The sequence below is a fragment of the Salvelinus namaycush genome, chromosome 42, assembly GCF_016432855.1.
Source record: "Salvelinus namaycush isolate Seneca chromosome 42, SaNama_1.0, whole genome shotgun sequence".
In the NCBI taxonomy this organism is placed as follows: domain Eukaryota; kingdom Metazoa; phylum Chordata; class Actinopteri; order Salmoniformes; family Salmonidae; genus Salvelinus; species Salvelinus namaycush.
The window spans coordinates 7955071-7974165 of NC_052348.1; the positions used below are offsets into that span (position 1 = coordinate 7955071).

Consider the following 19095-nt stretch of genomic DNA (forward strand, 5'->3'; position numbering starts at 1 on the left):
CAGCAAGGGTGACTTATATGGTCATAAGTGTACAGTAACAGTGCAAACATGATGAGCAGTAGCAGCGTTGGTAACAAGTTATATACATAGAATACGTAGTGTACAGTGCTGTATGCATTAGTATTTGAGAATGTTTACACTACGGAGTAAGATGCCATGCACACACTTACACCAGGGGTAATACGAGTACATATAATTGGGATTACATAATCCTGAACAAAAATCAGGTTAACTATTTACCAATTAGTAAGAGTTAGTCTATATAGCACAGTTATGTTCTATTCAGTAGCCTAACTGATTAGGTCTAACTGATTAGGCCTAGTGTGTCAAATAATATGCCCAAACCTGTGCCGTGCTACCTACACACACACACCACACACATCCCACACACACAAACTTCCCCACATACACACACAGCCTAACACAGACACACATTTCTCACTAAGTCTGAACTGTAACGCAGAAGGTTGCCCTACAAGTCTAAAAACACAGCTTACTTCTAAGGTAGGGCTACACCTGAGTTGGGTTACATTGCAATGTTATGTTTGGTCTTGATGAGTTACTCTAGTGATGGGAGGGTAAACTGCACCGTTTCCAGCAAATAATTAGCCTAGGCTGAGACAGTGAGCTTCCTGCTAGCCACCTGCACAGCAAGATGGATGGGACACATTTTAAATTCACGGGTATTTAGCTTTTATCGATTGTATGCCTGTAGCCACTGAATTCTGGTAGTTTACACTTGAAAATATAAATACAAAAATAAACATCAATCACAAAATTCCCGGCTTGCACAATACAGACTCGGCAGAGCAGAGACCAACAGATGCATATCTGTATTCCCAGTCATGTGAAATCGATAGATTAGGGCCTAATGCATTTATTTCCATTTACTGATGTCCTTATATGAACTGTAATTCAGTAAATATTTGAAATTGTTGCATTTTGTGTTTTTATATTTTTGTTCAGTATAGACCTCTCGCATAGCGTCCATTGTTTGTCTCGTTACATAACATCCGATAAATAGTAGGCATTTTAGTAGGCAAAAATAGCTGATAATCAAATATGGGATGTGCTACCAAAATGAACGAATGGCGGAGAACAGCGCAATTGCGCATTAGATGAAGCATTGACAGTATGGATGAACCTAGTAAATTGGTATTTGTTGTTTAGGGCATTCATTTTTACTAAACAGTACATTTTAAATAGTATGATTAGTATACAGTATGAAGTTTAAGTAAGAAGTAGGGAAGCCAGATGGCCCGTATCAAATTCTAACCAGATTCATGATTTACTGATTTTCCTATTGTCATAATAAATAAAAAATAATGTGATGCATGGAACATAACACTTCTCATAACTATGCCAATTGTAGACAGTGTCAATAGTCTACAATATAGTGTTGAACATTGACAGTACCTAACCACCGCTTTCCCCCCAATCACTCTCTCAGGTGAAGGACATCTCACTGGAGGCCACAGGAGCTTTGTGAAGCCAGCGGGACACAATACATGGAGAGATGACCAACCAATCACTGTTGAGGGGAGTGGAACCTCAACCCAGCATGTTATCGTGATAGAGGTTAGTTTCATAGTGTAACATTTAGTAATTACAGTACATCAAATGTGGCCTGTTTATTTCAGAACGGGTCCACTCAGCTATTAAAATCAAATAACATTTTATTTATCACATGCGCCGAATACAACGGGTGTAGACTTTACCATGAAAATAGTAACACAAGAGAGTACAGTATGCTAGAATGGAGCTATCTACAGGGAGTACCAGTACCAGATCAGTGTGCAGGTACAAGATATTTGAGGTGTAGTATGTACATGAAGGCGGGGTAAAGTGACACGGCATCAGGAGAGATAATAATATTATTATTATTAAGAGAACAGAGTAGCAGAAGAATATGATAAGTGTAAAATGTTGTCGTTAACTTGGGAGTGTCCGTTTTAGTTTGAGTGTGTGTATTTACAGTGGAGTCTGAAATGATTGACACCCTTGATAAAGATGAGCAATACTGACTCTATAAAAAAAATACTGAGCTGTATTGTCTGCAACATTATTTGGGGGGGGAAATTATATTATTTTATACTAATACAATTGCTCAGAGAATCCTGGTAGCATCCACATAAATGTAGAAGTGTTTCTAAACATATTATATTCTTATTTACAATGAATGTGACTCCATAATGACAATACATTATTTACCATTCATTTCTTTCTGGCACAAAATAATCTGAAACACAACCTAAACTAACTGCAAATGCCTCCAGCAAGTATGTAGGGTTACAAGCTTGATGTAGTAATTGTTTGCTAGGAATATGGGACTAAATACTAAACTTGTGACTACTTTATTTCTAAGAATCTTTAGGGGTGTTAATTTTAACCCCTACCTTTTTAAGAAAAAAATATTACTTGTTAAACGATGTCTTTCTCCAAGCAATTTTATTAGTTTAAAATAATATAATTTAAGTTTTTTTTGTAGCATACAATACATAGCTCAGCATTTGAATTATTTATTGTATACAGTCATTATTGCTCATTTTTATCAAGGTTTCCAATCATTTCGATCCCCACTGTATAGTCTCGTGAGTGTGCATAGAGTCAGTGCAAGATAGTCCGGTAACCAATTAATTAACTATTTAGCACTCTTATGGCTATTTAGCAGTCTTGTGGCTTGGGGGTAGAGTATCGTTGAGCCTGTTGGTTCGAGAGCCGATGCTCTGTTACAGTTTACAGACTATGGCTCGGGTGGCTGGAGTCTTTGGCAATATTTCGGGTCCTCTGTAGCGCTTTCCGGTCATGCCAAATCTTTTAAGTCTCCTGAGGGGGAAGCCGCGCTGTCGTGGACCATGTTAAGTCGTTAGTGATGTGGACGCCAAGGAATTTGAAGCTCTCAACCCGCTCCACTATGGCCCGTTGATGAGGGTGGGGGGGCGTGCTCTACCCTCTTTCTCCTGTAGTTTATTATCAGTTCCTTGCTTTTGCTGACGTTGAGGGAGAGGTTGTTGTCCTAGCACCACACCGCTAAGTCTCTAACCTCCCTGTAGGTTATTCTCATCGCCGTCAGTGATCCGGCCTACCACTGTCATGTCGTCAGCAAACTTGATGATGGTGTCGGAGTCGTGAACAGGAAGTACAGGAGGGGACTAAGCACACACCCCTGAGGGGCCCCCGTGTTGAGGGTCAGCGTGGCAGAGGTGTTGTTGCCTACCCTCACCACATGGGGCTGGCCCGTCAGGAAGGCCAGGATCCAGTTGCAGAGGAAGGTGTTCAGTTCCAGGTAGAGGTCGTCACGGATCCACCTGTGCCTGAACATCTGAGCGGGTCGAGATCCAGAATTCTAAATAATGTCACTGGTCTGGGTCGGATCTGAAATTGTCACGGGTCTCGGGTATGTGTAATTTTAACTGACTTGTCCTGAAGGATCCAAATGTGACTGCTGCGGAGAGAGAGAGAAATGTATGCATCTGCTCTTTGCTTTTCACGAAGGTGGCGCATGTAACTTGTTGGTCAAACGTAAGTCATCAAAGCGGCAGTAGGTTACAGTCATAGTCTCTCTGTGTGGGGAAAAAGTTAGGAGTTATCTAATCAATAAAAGATGGAATTAAAATGCTGGAATTAAAAGTTGAAGGACAAGGATAGGCTACAACGACCAAGAGCCAACAGGTAGGCTGCTACTTAATATTCTGAATGGAGTTATTTTTGTTTGTAACTGTAGGATGAGAAAGCGCATGCAGCCTAGCTAGCTTAACTAGCTTCTCCCGGTTTGATGCAGTCAAGACAGGTAGCCACTATGAAATCCTATTGGATGATAAATAACCTAGCTATGGCAGCTATTAGTTCGGAACGGGTCTTTATATTGAAAAATAATTTTTGCATATCAGGTCTGGATGGATAAGCCCCAGGTCCAATTCGGAAAGGGTCCAACTTTTTAGACCCATGAAGGTCTCTAGTCCCAGGGTCCCCAGTTTGGGGATTATCTTGGAGGGGACTATGTTGTTGAATGCTGAGCTGTAGTCTATGAACCACATCCTCACATAGTTATTTCCCATCTTGTTCAGGTGGGAGACGTCAGTGTGAAGTGCAATTGAGATTGCGTCATCTGTGGATCTGTTGGAGTGGTATGTGAATTGGAGTGGGTCCAGGTGGTCTGGGATGATGGTGTTTATGTGTGTCATGGCCAGCCTTTTAAAGCACTTCATAATTACAGATGTGAGTGCTACAGGACGGTAGTCATTTAGGCAGGTAACCTTGAGAATCTTGGGAACAGAGACAATGGTGGTCAGCTTGAAACATGGGATTACAGACTGGGAAGGAAAATGTCTGAAGACACTTGTAAACTGGTCTGCGCATGCTTTGAGAACACGCCCTGGTATTCCGTCTGGCCCGGAGGCCTTGCGACTGTTGACCTGTTTAAAAGTTTTACTCACATCAGCAACGAAGAACGAGATCAATCAGTCATCTGGAACAACTGGGGTTTTCACACAAGACTCAGTGTTGTATTCCTCGACGTGAGCATGAAAGGTATTTAGCTCTTTTGGAAGTTCCGCATCACTAGGTGTCTCACAGCTGGGTTTCCCTTTGTAATCCGTAATCATCTGCGAGCCCTGCCACATACGACGAGCACCGGAGCCGGTGTAATAGGATTCCACCTTCCTCCTATATTGTCCTTTTGCATGTTTAATGTCTCATCCAAGCTCATAGCCAGCTTTCTTGTATGTGTCCGTGTCCCATCCATGTAAGCAGTAGCTCTAGCCTTTATCCCAGCGCAGATATTGTATGTAATCAATGTTTTTTTGGTTTGGATACGTTCGTATGGCCACTGTGGAGACGACTCCTGAATGCCATCAGATGAATCCCGGAACATATCCCATATCCCAATTTGCTTACATGTACATCCTAATTTATCAGGCATAGGGGAGCTTGTGAGACTTCTCTACGGCATTGTTATCCAAAACAACTGATGTAGCAATAATAACCTCCTCTCTTGTGTCAGTCTGCAGATGCAGAGGCTGCAGGTCCTGAAGGATCGTCTCTGGTCAAGAAGGAGAGGACTGAAGGAGAGGACCCACGGCACAGCGGAGACATCCAGACTGGAGCAGTGGCTACAGTGGCACCTCCTGTAGCCATGGAGGACCTCACAACTGCCGCGTCACCCAAGCCCAGGACCGGACACAGCATCACGGAGGTCAGTGGAACGCCGAACGCCGTCCTCAAGTCAGAGACAGATACAGAGACTTTAACTGTAACACAAAGGCTATTATCCACAGGATCTGACCACAGATCAGACCCAGACAGACTAGGGCTGGGGAAACTGGGCTGTCCTCCTGCTCCTGGCGCAGAGTATTTACCGGTATTTCACCAGAGCCAGAGGATGGTTTATTCCCGTGGTGATGGTGACGCGTTACTCTCTGGCGGTGATAATCCGTCTTGTTCTTACACTACAGAGATGGACCCTGGCAACATATCCTTGGGTTTAGAGACACAGACTGATCTGTCTAGAGGGTACTGGAACCAGTACAGTAGTAGTGTATACTCTGAAGGGTGCCTAGATAAGAAAGGGGAGGTTACAGTGGTAGATGAGGTGAAAGAGGAGGGCGACGCTCCTCTGACATGGAATGTAGAAGGACACTCACAAGGCAGAGATTTCTTAGATTACAGGGGAATCTTAGAGACAAATCAAATTGTCGCCACCAACTCCCCTTTACACGCTTTCAGGGATCGCGACCCAGTGTCCACATCATTGGCACCTTCCGATTCACATGGCTGTGTCCTTTTCAATCAGGTATTGAACTCAGAGGACCAAAGGGCCAAGGCGTGGGGAGGGGGACCAACTTCAGGCAATAGTAAAGATAAACGGTTCCTCTGCATGTTCTGTAACAAAGGCTTCAGCTGCCCCCAGAAGGTGGAGATCCACCAAAGGGTCCACACAGGGGTGAAACCCTTCAGCTGCCCCCAGTGTGAGAAGAGGTTTTCCCAGTCTGGTGACCTGAAGAGACACCAGAGGGTCCACACAGGGGAGAAACCCTTTTCATGCCCCCAGTGTGAGAAGAGGTTCTCTCTGGCTGGCAACCTGAAGATGCACCTGAAGGTCCACAAGGGAGAGAGACCGTTTGCTTGTACACACTGCGGGAAGAGGTTCTCAGAGAGGAGCTACCTCAGGCTACACCAGCAGAAAAAACATTTTACTCTATAACATAGAAAATAACCATTCCACTCGATAGCTTCTGACATTTAGATCAAACCCTGCATTAAAGACAAATATTTTTATTTTTTTAAGATCCACAGATGCATTTGGAATAAGATTGAAACAGATTTCAGTGTTGAATATTCCTGGGTAGAATATTGCATACAGATGTTGTGTGATATATATAAGGCATACACTGAGTGTACAAAACATTAAGAACAGCCTCAATTCGTCTTTCCCATTGACCCTCAATGGCACACATAAACAATCCATGTCTCAAGGCTTAAAAATCCTTTGACCTGTCTCCTCCCCTTCATCTACACTGATTGATGTGTATTTAAGTAAGGAGTCATAGCTTTCACCTGGTCAGTCTGTCAAGGAAAGAATGAGTATTCCTAATGTTTTCTACATAGTATTTAAGCTTAATAAGACTGTTACATATTGTGTTTGTACTCTGCTATATGATGTTCACAAATGCCTATTTCATTACTACCATTCAACTACTTAATTTTTTCCCCCAGATACTTTTAATGAGAAAATGAATGGAGTGTATCAAGTTCGTGCAGAGTTTTAGCTGAGACATTACATTTAAGTAATTTAGCAGATGCTCTTATCCAGAGCGACTTACAATTAGTTAATTAATCTAAAGATGGCTGGGTGAGAACCACATATCAAAGTCGTAGTAAATCAGAGCTCGACATTAAGGGGGAATTGCACCCGCAGATTTCGTCTCGCTCTTTGGCTTGCTCCCCAAGAAATGCTGGCGGCCATGACAGAAGCCGAATGTAAGTTGGCTTGGGGGTGTATTTTTATTTGGGTGTGTCCTTGCTACAACCACGACACATCAATGTGTCAGAACCTTTCCTGCTGCCCCCCCCCCCCCCCCCCCCCTCCTCTCAATCACAACAAACAAACCAATCTCCTGCTTGTTGAGTTCAATAACTACAGGCAGATGGCAGATGTATAGTGGGATGCTGAAGGAAGCTTTGAATAGGTCTGTAGCCTACAGTGTAAAAAAAGAAAAACACGACAAGAATGTCATTTGCTAAATTTATGTAAATATTCTAAACTAAGTATCTTGATAACTTTCAAATGTAGTAACGGGTCCATGTAGAATAAACAACCCTTTACATAATACCATAGAAGCAGTGTTCTGCTGATATAACAGTGTGAACCTTTGACCTTTAATTGTCATTCCCAGCCAATACTGATACTCTGCCTATCTGCATTTTGTCTGGTGGTAATGGGGCTGCCTTGGCAAACATATCAGTGGTCATACCTTTCTGTGTTGTGTCCCGTATACAACAGGAGTTCCCTGATCCTGGTGCAGAATACACAGGGTTTCTCCCTCCCCATATTGACTGATACCATTTAATTCAATAATAAAAAAAGACAATACAAGTAAAAGTTGTCTAGTAACATTTTTATGCCGAGTGCCAGGTCTCTCTCCATTCAGAGATGTCAGTATCAAGCCTGTCTGTAGGTCAGGACTCCATCACGTCATCTTGCAAGTCTCCCAAGTACTGGCTCCATAGATGCATCTGTGAACATATACACAGTCACTGTTCTATTACCAATGGCAGTTAGGATAGGTGATATCTGACACACACAGATACTATGTTGAAGTTTGAACAGGTCAGACTAAACCTACCTAATTCTCGTCTACCCATCGACAATCGTTGTTGCGAAAACGAGGTGAGGCTGGAGGTGAGGTCTTTGCCAGTGTAGATCAGCTCCTGGACCCTCATCAAAATACTGATCGGTCACATACAAACCACAGGAGGTTGGTGGCACCTTAATTGGAGAGGACGTGTTCATGGTAACAGCTGGAGCGGAATCAGTGGAATGGTATCAAATACATCAAACGCATGGTTTCCATGTGTTTGATGCAATTCCATTCGCGCCGTTCCAGCCATTATTATGAGTCGTCCTCCACTCAGCAGCCTCCACTGATACAAACGCACACAGAGCACTGATTACATTATCAATGGAGGTTATGATTAGCGTGGTGGAACCAACCTGATCGCTGAGTATGCCTTTCTATTTCACTTCAGATATCATGATATGTGAAGTGAAATAGAATGGTAAACGCAGCGATCAGGCTGGTTCCACCAGGCTAGGTTATGATGGTGAATTGGGGGAAAAAAATCTCAAAACTGTTTTGACCTTTTTGACCAGGTCAAATTTGACCAACCTGATTTAAGTGTCCTCCCTGTTCCGTTTATAGGAATGCTCACAGCGAGGGAACGTCTGCGTGATGCTGAGGGTCCCCTTGCTGGTCTTCTCTATGTTGGATGTTCGGCTGCAAACTGGACATTTCTCAAACAACTGCAGCAGGCAATCCTTATAAACAGTTTACTTCCTCATGTTATGAGGTGGTGTTGACCGGGAGGGCCTGTGACAGGGTGATACGATAGACAGCCAAGGGGTTAATTGCATTTTGTTATAAAGAAATGAGAACTCTTTTGATAATTCCCTTCACAACCAAAATTATCTACTTGTATCTGCTTGGCTGGGTAATTAACCAACTAGTTTATCAAACCGGGTATTTTTGTAATACAACTTTTTACATAACACACGTTACCATTGTTGATGAAGCCGTCTGTGTCACAAGGGTAGTAACTTGGGTCAAGCTAATTCTAGGTTGTTACCACAGCCACAAAGTCAGACACCCAGCCTATTGCTACAATTTATCTTATTAAAATGTAATTTTAAACCTAACCTTTACCACACTGCTAAACTTTTGCCTAACCATAATCTTAAATTAAGACCAAAAGGTGAAAAGATTTAACATTTTAAATTAATTTTTAAGATGAGGTTCTAAACTCCATTTTAGACGAGGTTGACTTAATGACCAAAATTATCCTACTTATTACACTATAGTCAATTTTGACACGAGAATAAATGTTTGACTCATATCAATACCACATCGGCTGTTTTCAAAGGGATTAGTTGTTTTTAGGGGCAGTTGCTCTTTAACGCTTGTCCTTGTCTGGGAAAAGTAAAAGAAATAGTAAAAAATACTGGGACAAGTAGAATATAGATTTAAGTTGTCCAAATGGACAAGTAAAAAAATAAATAATAATCACACACATATCAAAGAATCAAACAACTACTCTGATCAGAATTGGATCAGAGCTGAATGTCTTGAGCAAATAAGTATTTAACTCCTTTGTTATGGCAAGCCTAAATAAGGTCATGAGTACATAATAAAGTCACGTAATAAATTGCAAGGATTACTCTGTGTACAATGATAGTGTTTAACATGACTACCTCATCGCTGTACCCCACAGATAGAATTATCATCAAGGTCCCTCAGTTGAGCAGTGAATTTCAAACACCGACTCAACCACAAAGACCAGGGATGTTTACCAATACCTCGCAAAGAAGGGCACCTATTGGTAGATGGGTGAAAAAAGCAGACATTGAATATCCCTTTGAGCATGGTGAAGTTATTAATTACACTTTGGATGGTGTACACTCAGTACACCCAGTTACTACAAAGATCCAGGCTTCCTTTTTAACTCAGTTGCCGGAGAGGAAGGAAAACACTCAGGGATTTCACCATCAGGTCAATTACAGAGTTTAATGGCTGTGATCGATGAAAAACTGAGGATGGATCAACAATATTGTAGTTACTCCACAATACTAACCTAATTGACAGAGTGAAAAGGAAGCCTGTACAGATTTTTTTTTTAAATCAAATCATGCATCCTGTTTGCAACAAGGCACTAAAGTAATCCTGCAAAAAAAAGTGTCCTTTTTGTCCTGAATACGAAGTGTTATGTTTGAGGAAAATCAACACATTACTGAGTACCACTCTCCATATTTTCAAGCATAGTGGTGGCTGCATCATGTTATCGGTATGCTTGTAATTGTGAAGGACTGGGGAGTTTCGGGATAAAAAGAAACGGAATGGAGCTAACCACAGGCACAATCCTAGAGGAAAACCTGGTCCAGTCTGCTTTCCACCAGCCACTGGGAGAAGAATTCACCTATCAGCAGGGCAATAACCTGAAACACAATGCCAAATCTACAATATAGGGCAAGACCTGAAAATGGTTGTCTTGCAGTGATCAACAACCAAGTTGACGGAGCTTGAAGAATTTTGAAAAAAATAATGGACAAATGTTGCAAAATCCAGATGTGGAAAGCTCTTAGAGACTTACCCAGAAAGACTCAGCTGTAATCGCTGCCAAATGGGATTCTAACATGTATTGACTCAGGGGTGTGAATACCTATGTAAATGAGATTTCATTTTCAATAAACTGGCAAAAATGTCTAAAAACATGTGTTCACTTCTCTTTCGCACTCATTATGGGGTATGATGTGTAGATGTGCGAGACAAAATCTATTTAATCCATTTTGAATTCAGGCTGTAACACAATTTTGGGGGCAATAAGTCAAGAGGTATGAATACTTTCTGAAGGCACTGTATCTCTTGATCTGTTTGACATACACCCAGAAGTCATACGAGACAGAACTTACTTACCAAGAAGTCACCAAGCGCTCCCTGTCTCTCTCAAGACTGATTGGCGAGGTCGTGTGGAGAGCTCTGAGGATGGATGGAGGGCGAAGGGCCTCGTGTGGAGGGCTCTGTCCTTTTTCTTTCACTTATTTCTTATTTATATTTTAACGGTGGAGGGCTAAAACATTGTGGATCAGTGCCAGGGGATTCATTTAAGATATTCTTTGAAGAGGAAAGGTTTTAGACGTTTTCGAAAGATGAGCATGGACTCTTCTGTCCTAGCTTCAGGGGGAAGCTGATTCCACCAATAGGGTGCCAGGACAGAGAAGAGTTTTGACTGGGCTGAACGGGAGCTGACCCCCCCCCCATCGGGGTGGGATGGCCAAGACACCAGAGGTGGCGGAGTGATCGATTTGGGGTGTAGGGTTTGAGCATAAGCATGAAGGTAGGGAGGGGCAATTCGCCTTGCTGCTCCGTAGGCTAGCACCATGGTATTTAGTGGATGCGAGCTTCGACTGAAAGCGAGTGGAGTGTGCGGAGAGCGGGGTGACGTGGGAGAACTTGGGAAGTTGCGGCGTACTAGATAAGTTGCAGGGGTTTGATGGCACAAGCAGGGAGGCCAGCCAACATAGATTTGCAGTTGTGTGAACAGGAGATGACCACAGCCTGGATTAGGACCTGCAGCTTCCTGTGTGAGGAAGGGTCGTACTTTACAGATGTTGTAGAGCATGAACCTGCAGGAGCGAGTCATTGCTTTGATATTCTTGCACTCTGAGAGGGGGACACCGGGGAGTTGTCAACCGTGATGGAGAGGTCTTGGAGCGGGCAGGCCTTCCCCAGGAGGATAAGCAGCTCCATCTTGTCGAGGTTGAACTTGTGGCGGGCCGTCATCCAAGATAAGATGTCTGCCAGGCACGCAGTGAAACGTGTATGTGTGGTTTTCATATGGTGTATTTAAAACTTGTTTCTGTTTAATAAACACAAAATGGGACTCTTCATTCTAAGACTTTCATTGAGACTCTCTTGAGTATACATCACATCTGATCTCACCCTATTCTGCATACACACAACATCGCTTTATAACCATTATACAGTTACTAAATATACCTACACATACTCACACACTAGCAAACACCTACTGTACACGTCAAAATAGTTTAGTCAGGTTTGACTGATGACTTTTGACTTATCATAGCTGACTTGTTTTTACCAACAACATATTTATGTCCACCATGATGGGTTTAACAACAATGAAGTCATTCTGTAACTACAGTATAGGACTCAAACCTAGTGGGGATGGGTAAAGACTCCATGTTGAAAGTGTGTTTATTATCTGTGTGTATGTACCTGAGGGAGTGTATGTCTGTGTAATCTGTATCGTCTGTGTTTTCAAGGAGGAGGAGGGTCCAGAGGTGCTACTGGTGAAGGAGGAGGGGTATGAAGAGGGTTTAGGGAACACTGAGGAGGAAAACCAGACTACACCTCCTCCTGAACCCACAGAGGAACCAGCTGAGCAGCACAGGACCACACACAGTCTCACTGAGGTGAGCCCACTGTGAACTACTGTCTGTATGGTGTTAGGTCAGGGCCCGTATCCACAAAGCCTCTCAGAGTAGGAGTGCTGATCTAGGATCAGTTTAAACCCTTTAGATAATAATGAGTAAGACTATAGAAAGGTGGGGACCTAATCCTTGATAGGCACTCTTACTATGAGGCACTACATTTTGTCTTAAGTGTGGGACCATGACTTTGAATGACCAAACCATTAAGTGTCAAGTAATCAAGTTATTATCACATTTGCATAGTATCAAATCAACTAACACGTTTGCATAGTATTCATAGCAATCCTCATTGCCCAATCAGAAGATGCTCCATAGCAGGGTGTTCATATCAGATTTCTTGATCCAACATCCTCTCACTCTGTATCTCTTACAGTCAGTAGACATGGAGGATGGGAAGATTGATCTGCTTTTGGTCAAAGAGGAGAAAATAGAGGACGGACCAGAGAGCATTGACCTGCTGAGTGGGCTAAAGATGGGGGAGCAAGGTAAGGGAGAAATAAATATAACCTACATACAGTAATAGATCTTCAATGGGAATAGTGATGCACCTGGCTATTGTTCTTGTCTTCATTCATAAAATGAAATCAATACAAATTATGTTTACATAGAAAAACACACATTATAATGCAGTGGCGTGCCGTGGGCCTGGGGCCTGGGCCTTCAGTGAGGTACTACACAGTCCCACCCGAATTAATCCACCTCTTATTACCATCATTATGATGCCATGGCTCTAGACACTATACATTTAGACAGAAACGCAGTATAACCAGGCGTTGCGTCACCTTGAAATTGACAAATTGACATTTTTGGGTAAACAGTGTTTACCCAAAAACATGACACAATCAATGAGTCTTTTCAATATTTCCCTTCACCTTTTCATTGTGCAGCTGCGTTGCCCTGCGCGCTTGTTCGTTGAGCTGTAGATCCACTCCGGTGTCCCCAAAAGTTTTCAAAAGCACCATTGCTTGTAAGTGCCCAGCCGTACTTTGGTGTCTCGTTGCTGCCTTGGTTAGACAACTCAAGTTTGCAAAGCCAGTGTGGCTCCAAACACCAAATCGATCACTTGCAAATAATAGGCATTCCCAGCAGTACAGTTTGCAGTGCTTCTCGGAGCCATAGCGCTCGTAGTTGGAACTTTGAAAGTGGCGAGCGAACGAACCCCTTTCCCGCCTGTGACAGGCTTTGTAGCGTCGGCGTCGGGCGACCTCTCCTTACAATGTCTAACTTTTCTTGAAAAGTTCGTCTTGAGAACTGCGTTATAATTATATCCTCGACCAAATCGATATCTTCTCCTCCTTCCGCCATTGTGGGTTGAAAAAACAGCTTAGTAGTATGCGAATTAATTCGTTTATCAAATTCAGTTTCCTAGTTCTGAGGATCTGCATAGACCTGCCCATAGGACCTGCTTCTCAATATTGGTAATCCAATCAAAAGACGTGCACGCACTACGCCTGCTAGCTGGCTCCTGTGTAACACTGGAGCCAGCCAGCAGGCGTACAATAGCCAACTCTAAAGCTGATTGGTTGACACTAAATTTTCATTTCCATTCACTTTAAGCTACAAGCGCCCGCACTGTTGATTCTGAAGGCCTGAGGGCAGATTTTAGACCCCTGGCAACACATGATGGCTGAATATGATTGGATAAAAGATCTAACATAAAGGCCAGCCCTCCAAATCTCAACCTGGGGCTGGAAGCAGTGCAACCAAGAGGAAAGCTATGAAATGAAGAGTATAACTCTTACTCTGGGGAATAATTTAATACATATTTGTGGGAAAATATATTTTAAAAAAAATTATATTCTGATGATGTTTAGGCCAGCAGAGAAGGCCTTGCTGGCCCTGACGGCCCACCACTGTTATAATGTATGAACTTGACCAGGTAATTGACAAAAAAAACTCAATTTATGTAGAGTTATTTTCCATGTTTTTAGTCTATTTTCTAACCTCTTCCTGTAGATGTTTGGCCAGAGGCTAACAGAGGGGACTGGGCAGTCATCTTGAATTCCCAGACCCAGACGGGTGCAGCCAAAGGCCCAGGGGATGACATCACTGATCAGGCCAGAACCAGAGGTGACATAGTGGAGGTCAGTGGATGGGACAGCGTCGTCAACTCTGGGCTGGGGAACAACACTGTTAACCACAACCAGAAACAGACAGTCGAACACAAAACACCAACTGAATTTAGTCTCCATGACAACAGACTGGCTGAGACCAGAGCGAGGCATAGATTTGGCCTGCGGGGACAAGGAGGTTGGTATGCGGCGGGAGAGAACAGACACAGACTCAGCTAGCGATTCTCCGTCCTGCTCTTAAAGTTGTGATTGAGAGACTGGTGGCGCAACAGATGCTGCCTTCAGCCTGCCTTCTATAGGATCTATCAACTGGAACATGGACCCTGCAACAGCACAGACACTCCCTGGTTAGGCTGTCAACTATGCCAGGCCAGTTTTTCACACTTGTCCAACCTGAAGAGGCACCTGGAAGTCCACACAGGAGAAACCCTTAGGCTGCCCCAGTGTGAGGAATGGTTTTCCCATCAGCACGACCAGCTGAAAATGCACCTGAAGGTCCACACGAGAGAGAGGCCGTTCGTATGTAGGTACTGCAAGTTTTCAGAGGAGCTACACTATATATACAAAAGTATGTGGACACCCATTCAAATTAGTGCATTAGGCTATTTCAGCCACACCCGTTATGACAGGTGTATAAAATCGAGCACACAGCCATGCAACCTCCATAGACAAACATTGGCAGTAGAATGGCCTTACGTAAGAGCTCAGTGACTTTCAATGTGGCACTGTCATAAGATGCCACCTTTCCAAAATGTCAATTCGTCAAATGTCTGCCCTGCCAGAGCTGCCCCGGTAAACTGTAAGCGCTGTTATTGTGAAGTGGAAACGTCTAGGTTCAGCAGCGAAGTAGTAGTAGTAGGCCACACAAGTTCACAGAACGGGGCCACCGTGTGCTGAAGCACATAAAAATAATCTGTCCTCAGTTGCAACACTCACTACCGAGTTCCAAACTGCCTCTGGAAGCAACGTCAGCACGAGAACTGTTCCATCGGGGGATTCATGAAATGGGTTTCCATGGCCGAGCAGCCGCACACAAGTCTAAGATCACCATGCACAATGCCAAGCGTCTGCTGGAGTCGTGTAAAGCTCGCCGCCATTGGACTCTGGAGCAGTGGAAACGCGTTCTCTGGAGTGATGAATCACACTTTACCATCTGGCAGTCCGACGGACGAATCTGGGTTTGGTGGATGCCAGGAGAACGCTTCCTGCCCCAATGCATAGTGGAAACTGTAAAGTTCGGTGGAGGAGGAATAATGGTCTGGGGCTGTTTTTCATGGTTCAGGCTAGGCCCCTTAGTTCCAGTGAAGGGAAATCTTAACACTACAGCATACATTGATGACATTCTAGACTTTGTGGCAACAGTGTGGGGCCCTTTCCTGTTCCAGCAGGACAATGCCCCCGTGCACAAAGCGAGGTCCATACAGAAATGGTTTATCGATCGGTATGGAAGAACTTGACTGGCCTGCACAGAGCCATGACCTCAACCCCAGCGAACACCTTTGGGATGAATTGGAACGCCGACTGCGAGCCAGGCCTAATCGCCCAACATCAGTGCCTGACCTCACTTATGGTCTTGTGGCTGAATGGAAACAAGTCCCTGCAGAAATGTTCCTCATCTAGTGGAAAGCCTTCCCAGAAGAGAGGAGGCTGTTATAGCAGCAAAGGGGGGACCATCTCCATATTAATGCCCATGATTTCGGAATGAGATGTACCTCTGGATACACCAGCAAAAAATGCACACGGCCCATGTATAGAGTATAGTGACATGTAATGTAGGTGAATTGAGGAAAGAATGAGTATGATGAAGCGGAGTAGATGATGTAGTGATGGTTGGTGTGATGCTGTCTGTAAAAATTCTACACTATTGAAAAGTGACAACCCTGACCTATTGTTTGATGCTGGTGTTTTATAATGAGGAAATTATAGTGCCTTAATTTGTGTTTACTTGACATGAAGTAGTGAAGATGTGTGTAACGTTGAACCTTTTCCAAAGTATTCTAACATTTTATCAAAGTGAGGGTACCAGATTTACAGAAAAAGTCAAGTGTTACCATAGTGAGAAAAGTTATTATTTTTGTCACATCGTTTTTTGTGCAATAAAAGTACTGTACTTCAAAGTTATGTGATTGTATGACCATTCTGTTGAAATGAAATACAAAATGAACTCTGTGCTGACTGACTTGGTTATTTTTGTATCATTGCAGGGACTAAGTTTCCCTTATCTCAGTCGAACCAAAACATTAAACTTAATTCTTGAATCAACGCATATAGAGTTTTTAATAATAAACTCCAATGGCTCCATACTGTTAGGTACTTGCATCAGTGTCAGAGACAGATTTGACTGTGGTTAACGTTTAATAATTATCATGTCATGCTTCTGTTTGTACAGCTAAAAGTTTCTTTAATAAACATTTTATATGCACTTCTGTACAATTTGTGTTTACAGTCTGCAGTCCATGAAGACCTGAGAATATCTGGTGTTGCTGGCAGGAGAGACTGGGCCTCTGAGGTGGCTGGTCACAAACCCTGGCTCCTGATCAGGACCCTGAATCAGGAGCCGTCGCTCTTCCTTCCCGAGTCGGAACGGGGACCGAATCGAGAGGGGCTGAGACTCCACCAATACACAGAACACAATCAGTGGACAGGTGGACTGAACAACAGTCCTGGTGGTCATCAGAGAGACAGAGGCTCCAGTCAGGGATCCAGTCTGCAGCCTGGGGCTGATAGAGATAAACCCTCCTGTTCCTATGATACAAACACCACAGTATCCATGATGAACAGAGCAGGTCACCCTGGGCTTCAGCCTTCACAGAGAGTGGTGGGAGACCCCCCCGGTGATAGTCTAGCAGCAAGTCTGTCTTCTCCTTCAGGATCTTGTCTAATGCCTGTTGACTGGGTTCATAGAAGTCCTGGACCTGGGTCTAGCCTTCCTCAGCTACCTCATGGTTACCCCACCAATACAGACAGGGCCAGGATTGGCGTTCACCACAAGAGGTACCTAGCCTATAACACAGCACACAATCCCAACAACACCCAAACAATGGCTAGAGGTCAAGGAAGGAGCTCAAACACTAACCCCCTGAGGGTGGTGGCTCCTGCTTCTACCTCCTCAGGTGTCATTGGGTCACAACGTGGGAGGCCAAGTATTAGGACGGACGAAGAAAAGCCATACACCTGCCCCACATGTGGGAAATGCTTTGCTAAGGCGACCTATGTGAAGAAGCACCAGACTATTCACATCAAGGAGAAGCCCTTCAAGTGCAAACTATGTTACAAGAGCTTCTCATTCCTGAGTTACCTTATCAGACATAGGAGTGTCCACAACAGGGAGAAATCATAGCATTGTGTCTTGAGATGTACACAGGGGATATCTGGAAACAATTATTTAGCTGAAATATTATATTTCACATGTGAAATGTCCTGGAGTTTTGGGGGGATTACCAAGTCCCTCAGTTGAGAATCTGGGTGAACTCACATTCTCACATGATACAGACATGTTGTTTGGTGTGCTGGCATAGCCAAAACACTGTCATGTTACTGAAGAGTAACACTATATTCCCCCTCTGAATTTGGTTTTGCCTATGTTCTATTCATAATAAATATGTCCCTCTTTTTTTTTTTATAACTGTTATAATACCCCCACACACAATCAGGTTGTACCTGTTCCTTTATTTACAAAAAATAGGTGATCAAAATACACCCTCTTTTTATAACACCTTTCTAACAAGCCAGGTCTGCTGAGATGATAATTTCTTACCAGTTAGTATCAAAGCCAATGATGAATTTTCAAAATGCCGCTTTACCCATGTGTGTTCTGGCTTTGGCCCAACCCATCAGTTTCTGGGGCCAATCAGAACAGTTAGAATGTGTTTGCGTTTTAGTAATTGTCAGGGAGGTACTCAGATCCAGACTCATTGTGGAGCGTTTGGCATAGTGTTTGGCCGAGTTTGGGTAGCCAGGCAAAGCAAGTCACACTCAAAGTTAGCTGTATTTATACTGACGTACGTCACCATGTCAGTAGCCTGAAGGCTTAAGGTCTTGTGATGACTGGGGTAAAATATTAAACATGAAAGAATGTGCACCTGTACTTGAGATTGCAGAGTGACTGGATGGCTCTTCAAACTGTTTAGGATGGTAATTAACCACATGCCCCTCATTAACCCTTTGTTAACTTGTCATTTGAAATGGGTTTGTGTGAACTGTTTTCAGAGACAGTAATCTCAGGCTAGAACAAGGACAGTTGAATAGTTACCTTACTGAGGTGATGTAGATGGAATAAAGTAATAACATTTGTGTTCTACTATGTTCTTGCTAACACACTGTTCTTTCTAAACAATTCTGCTCTGAGCTTGAAAGATACTGTAGTTATCATGAAGAGGATTTTTTGATTTATTATTAGGATCCCCATTAGCCAACACCAATGGCGAAAGCTAGTCTTACCGGGGTCCAACACAACGAAATAGACATTACAGACAAAATACAATTTGCGTGCGTGCATTAATCAGTTACACACGTCAATACATCCACACAACAGGTAGGTGACATGGGGGAGAGGCGTTGTGTCGTGAGGTGTTGATTTATTCGTTTTTTGATAACCAGGTTTGCTGTTCACTTGCGCTGTATGAAATTGAATGGAGTTCCATGCAATCCCGGCTCTGTATAATACTGTACGTTTCCTTGAATGTGTTCTGGACCTGGGGACTGTGAAAAGAACCATGGTGGCATGTCTGGTGTGGTAAGTGTGCGTGTGTCCGTGCTGTGTGTAAGTTCACTATGCAAACAATTTGGAATTTTGTTACA

At 43.4% G+C, this 19095-nt stretch overlaps 2 protein-coding genes across 2 annotated transcripts in view; one reads left to right on the forward strand and one right to left on the reverse strand.

Annotated features, from left to right (window-relative positions):
- The window catches only part of LOC120034862 (protein glass-like), a 467553-nt gene that overhangs the window by 187657 nt on the left and 260801 nt on the right, over positions 1 to 19095 (reverse strand). The gene's annotated exons all lie outside the window — the stretch shown is intronic.
- On the forward strand, positions 49 to 18688 carry LOC120034731. Its single transcript, XM_038981333.1, has 7 exons — positions 49 to 70; positions 1451 to 1578; positions 5003 to 5194; positions 12056 to 12205; positions 12597 to 12708; positions 14180 to 14307; positions 16742 to 18688. Exons 1-7 carry the CDS (start codon positions 49 to 51, stop codon positions 17633 to 17635), a joined length of 1626 nt encoding a protein of 541 aa, XP_038837261.1. The 3' UTR covers positions 17636 to 18688.

Bases quoted from the DNA above. Each gene is read 5' to 3' on its own strand.
- LOC120034731 (XM_038981333.1), top strand. From the start codon at position 49: ATGATGAGCAGTAGCAGCGTTG. The intron at 71-1,450 runs GTAACAAGTTAT...TCACTCTCTCAG, and splicing joins GATGAGCAGTAGCAGCGTTG to GTGAAGGACATCTCACTGGA. The intron at 1,579-5,002 runs GTTAGTTTCATA...CTCTTGTGTCAG, and splicing joins AGCATGTTATCGTGATAGAG to TCTGCAGATGCAGAGGCTGC.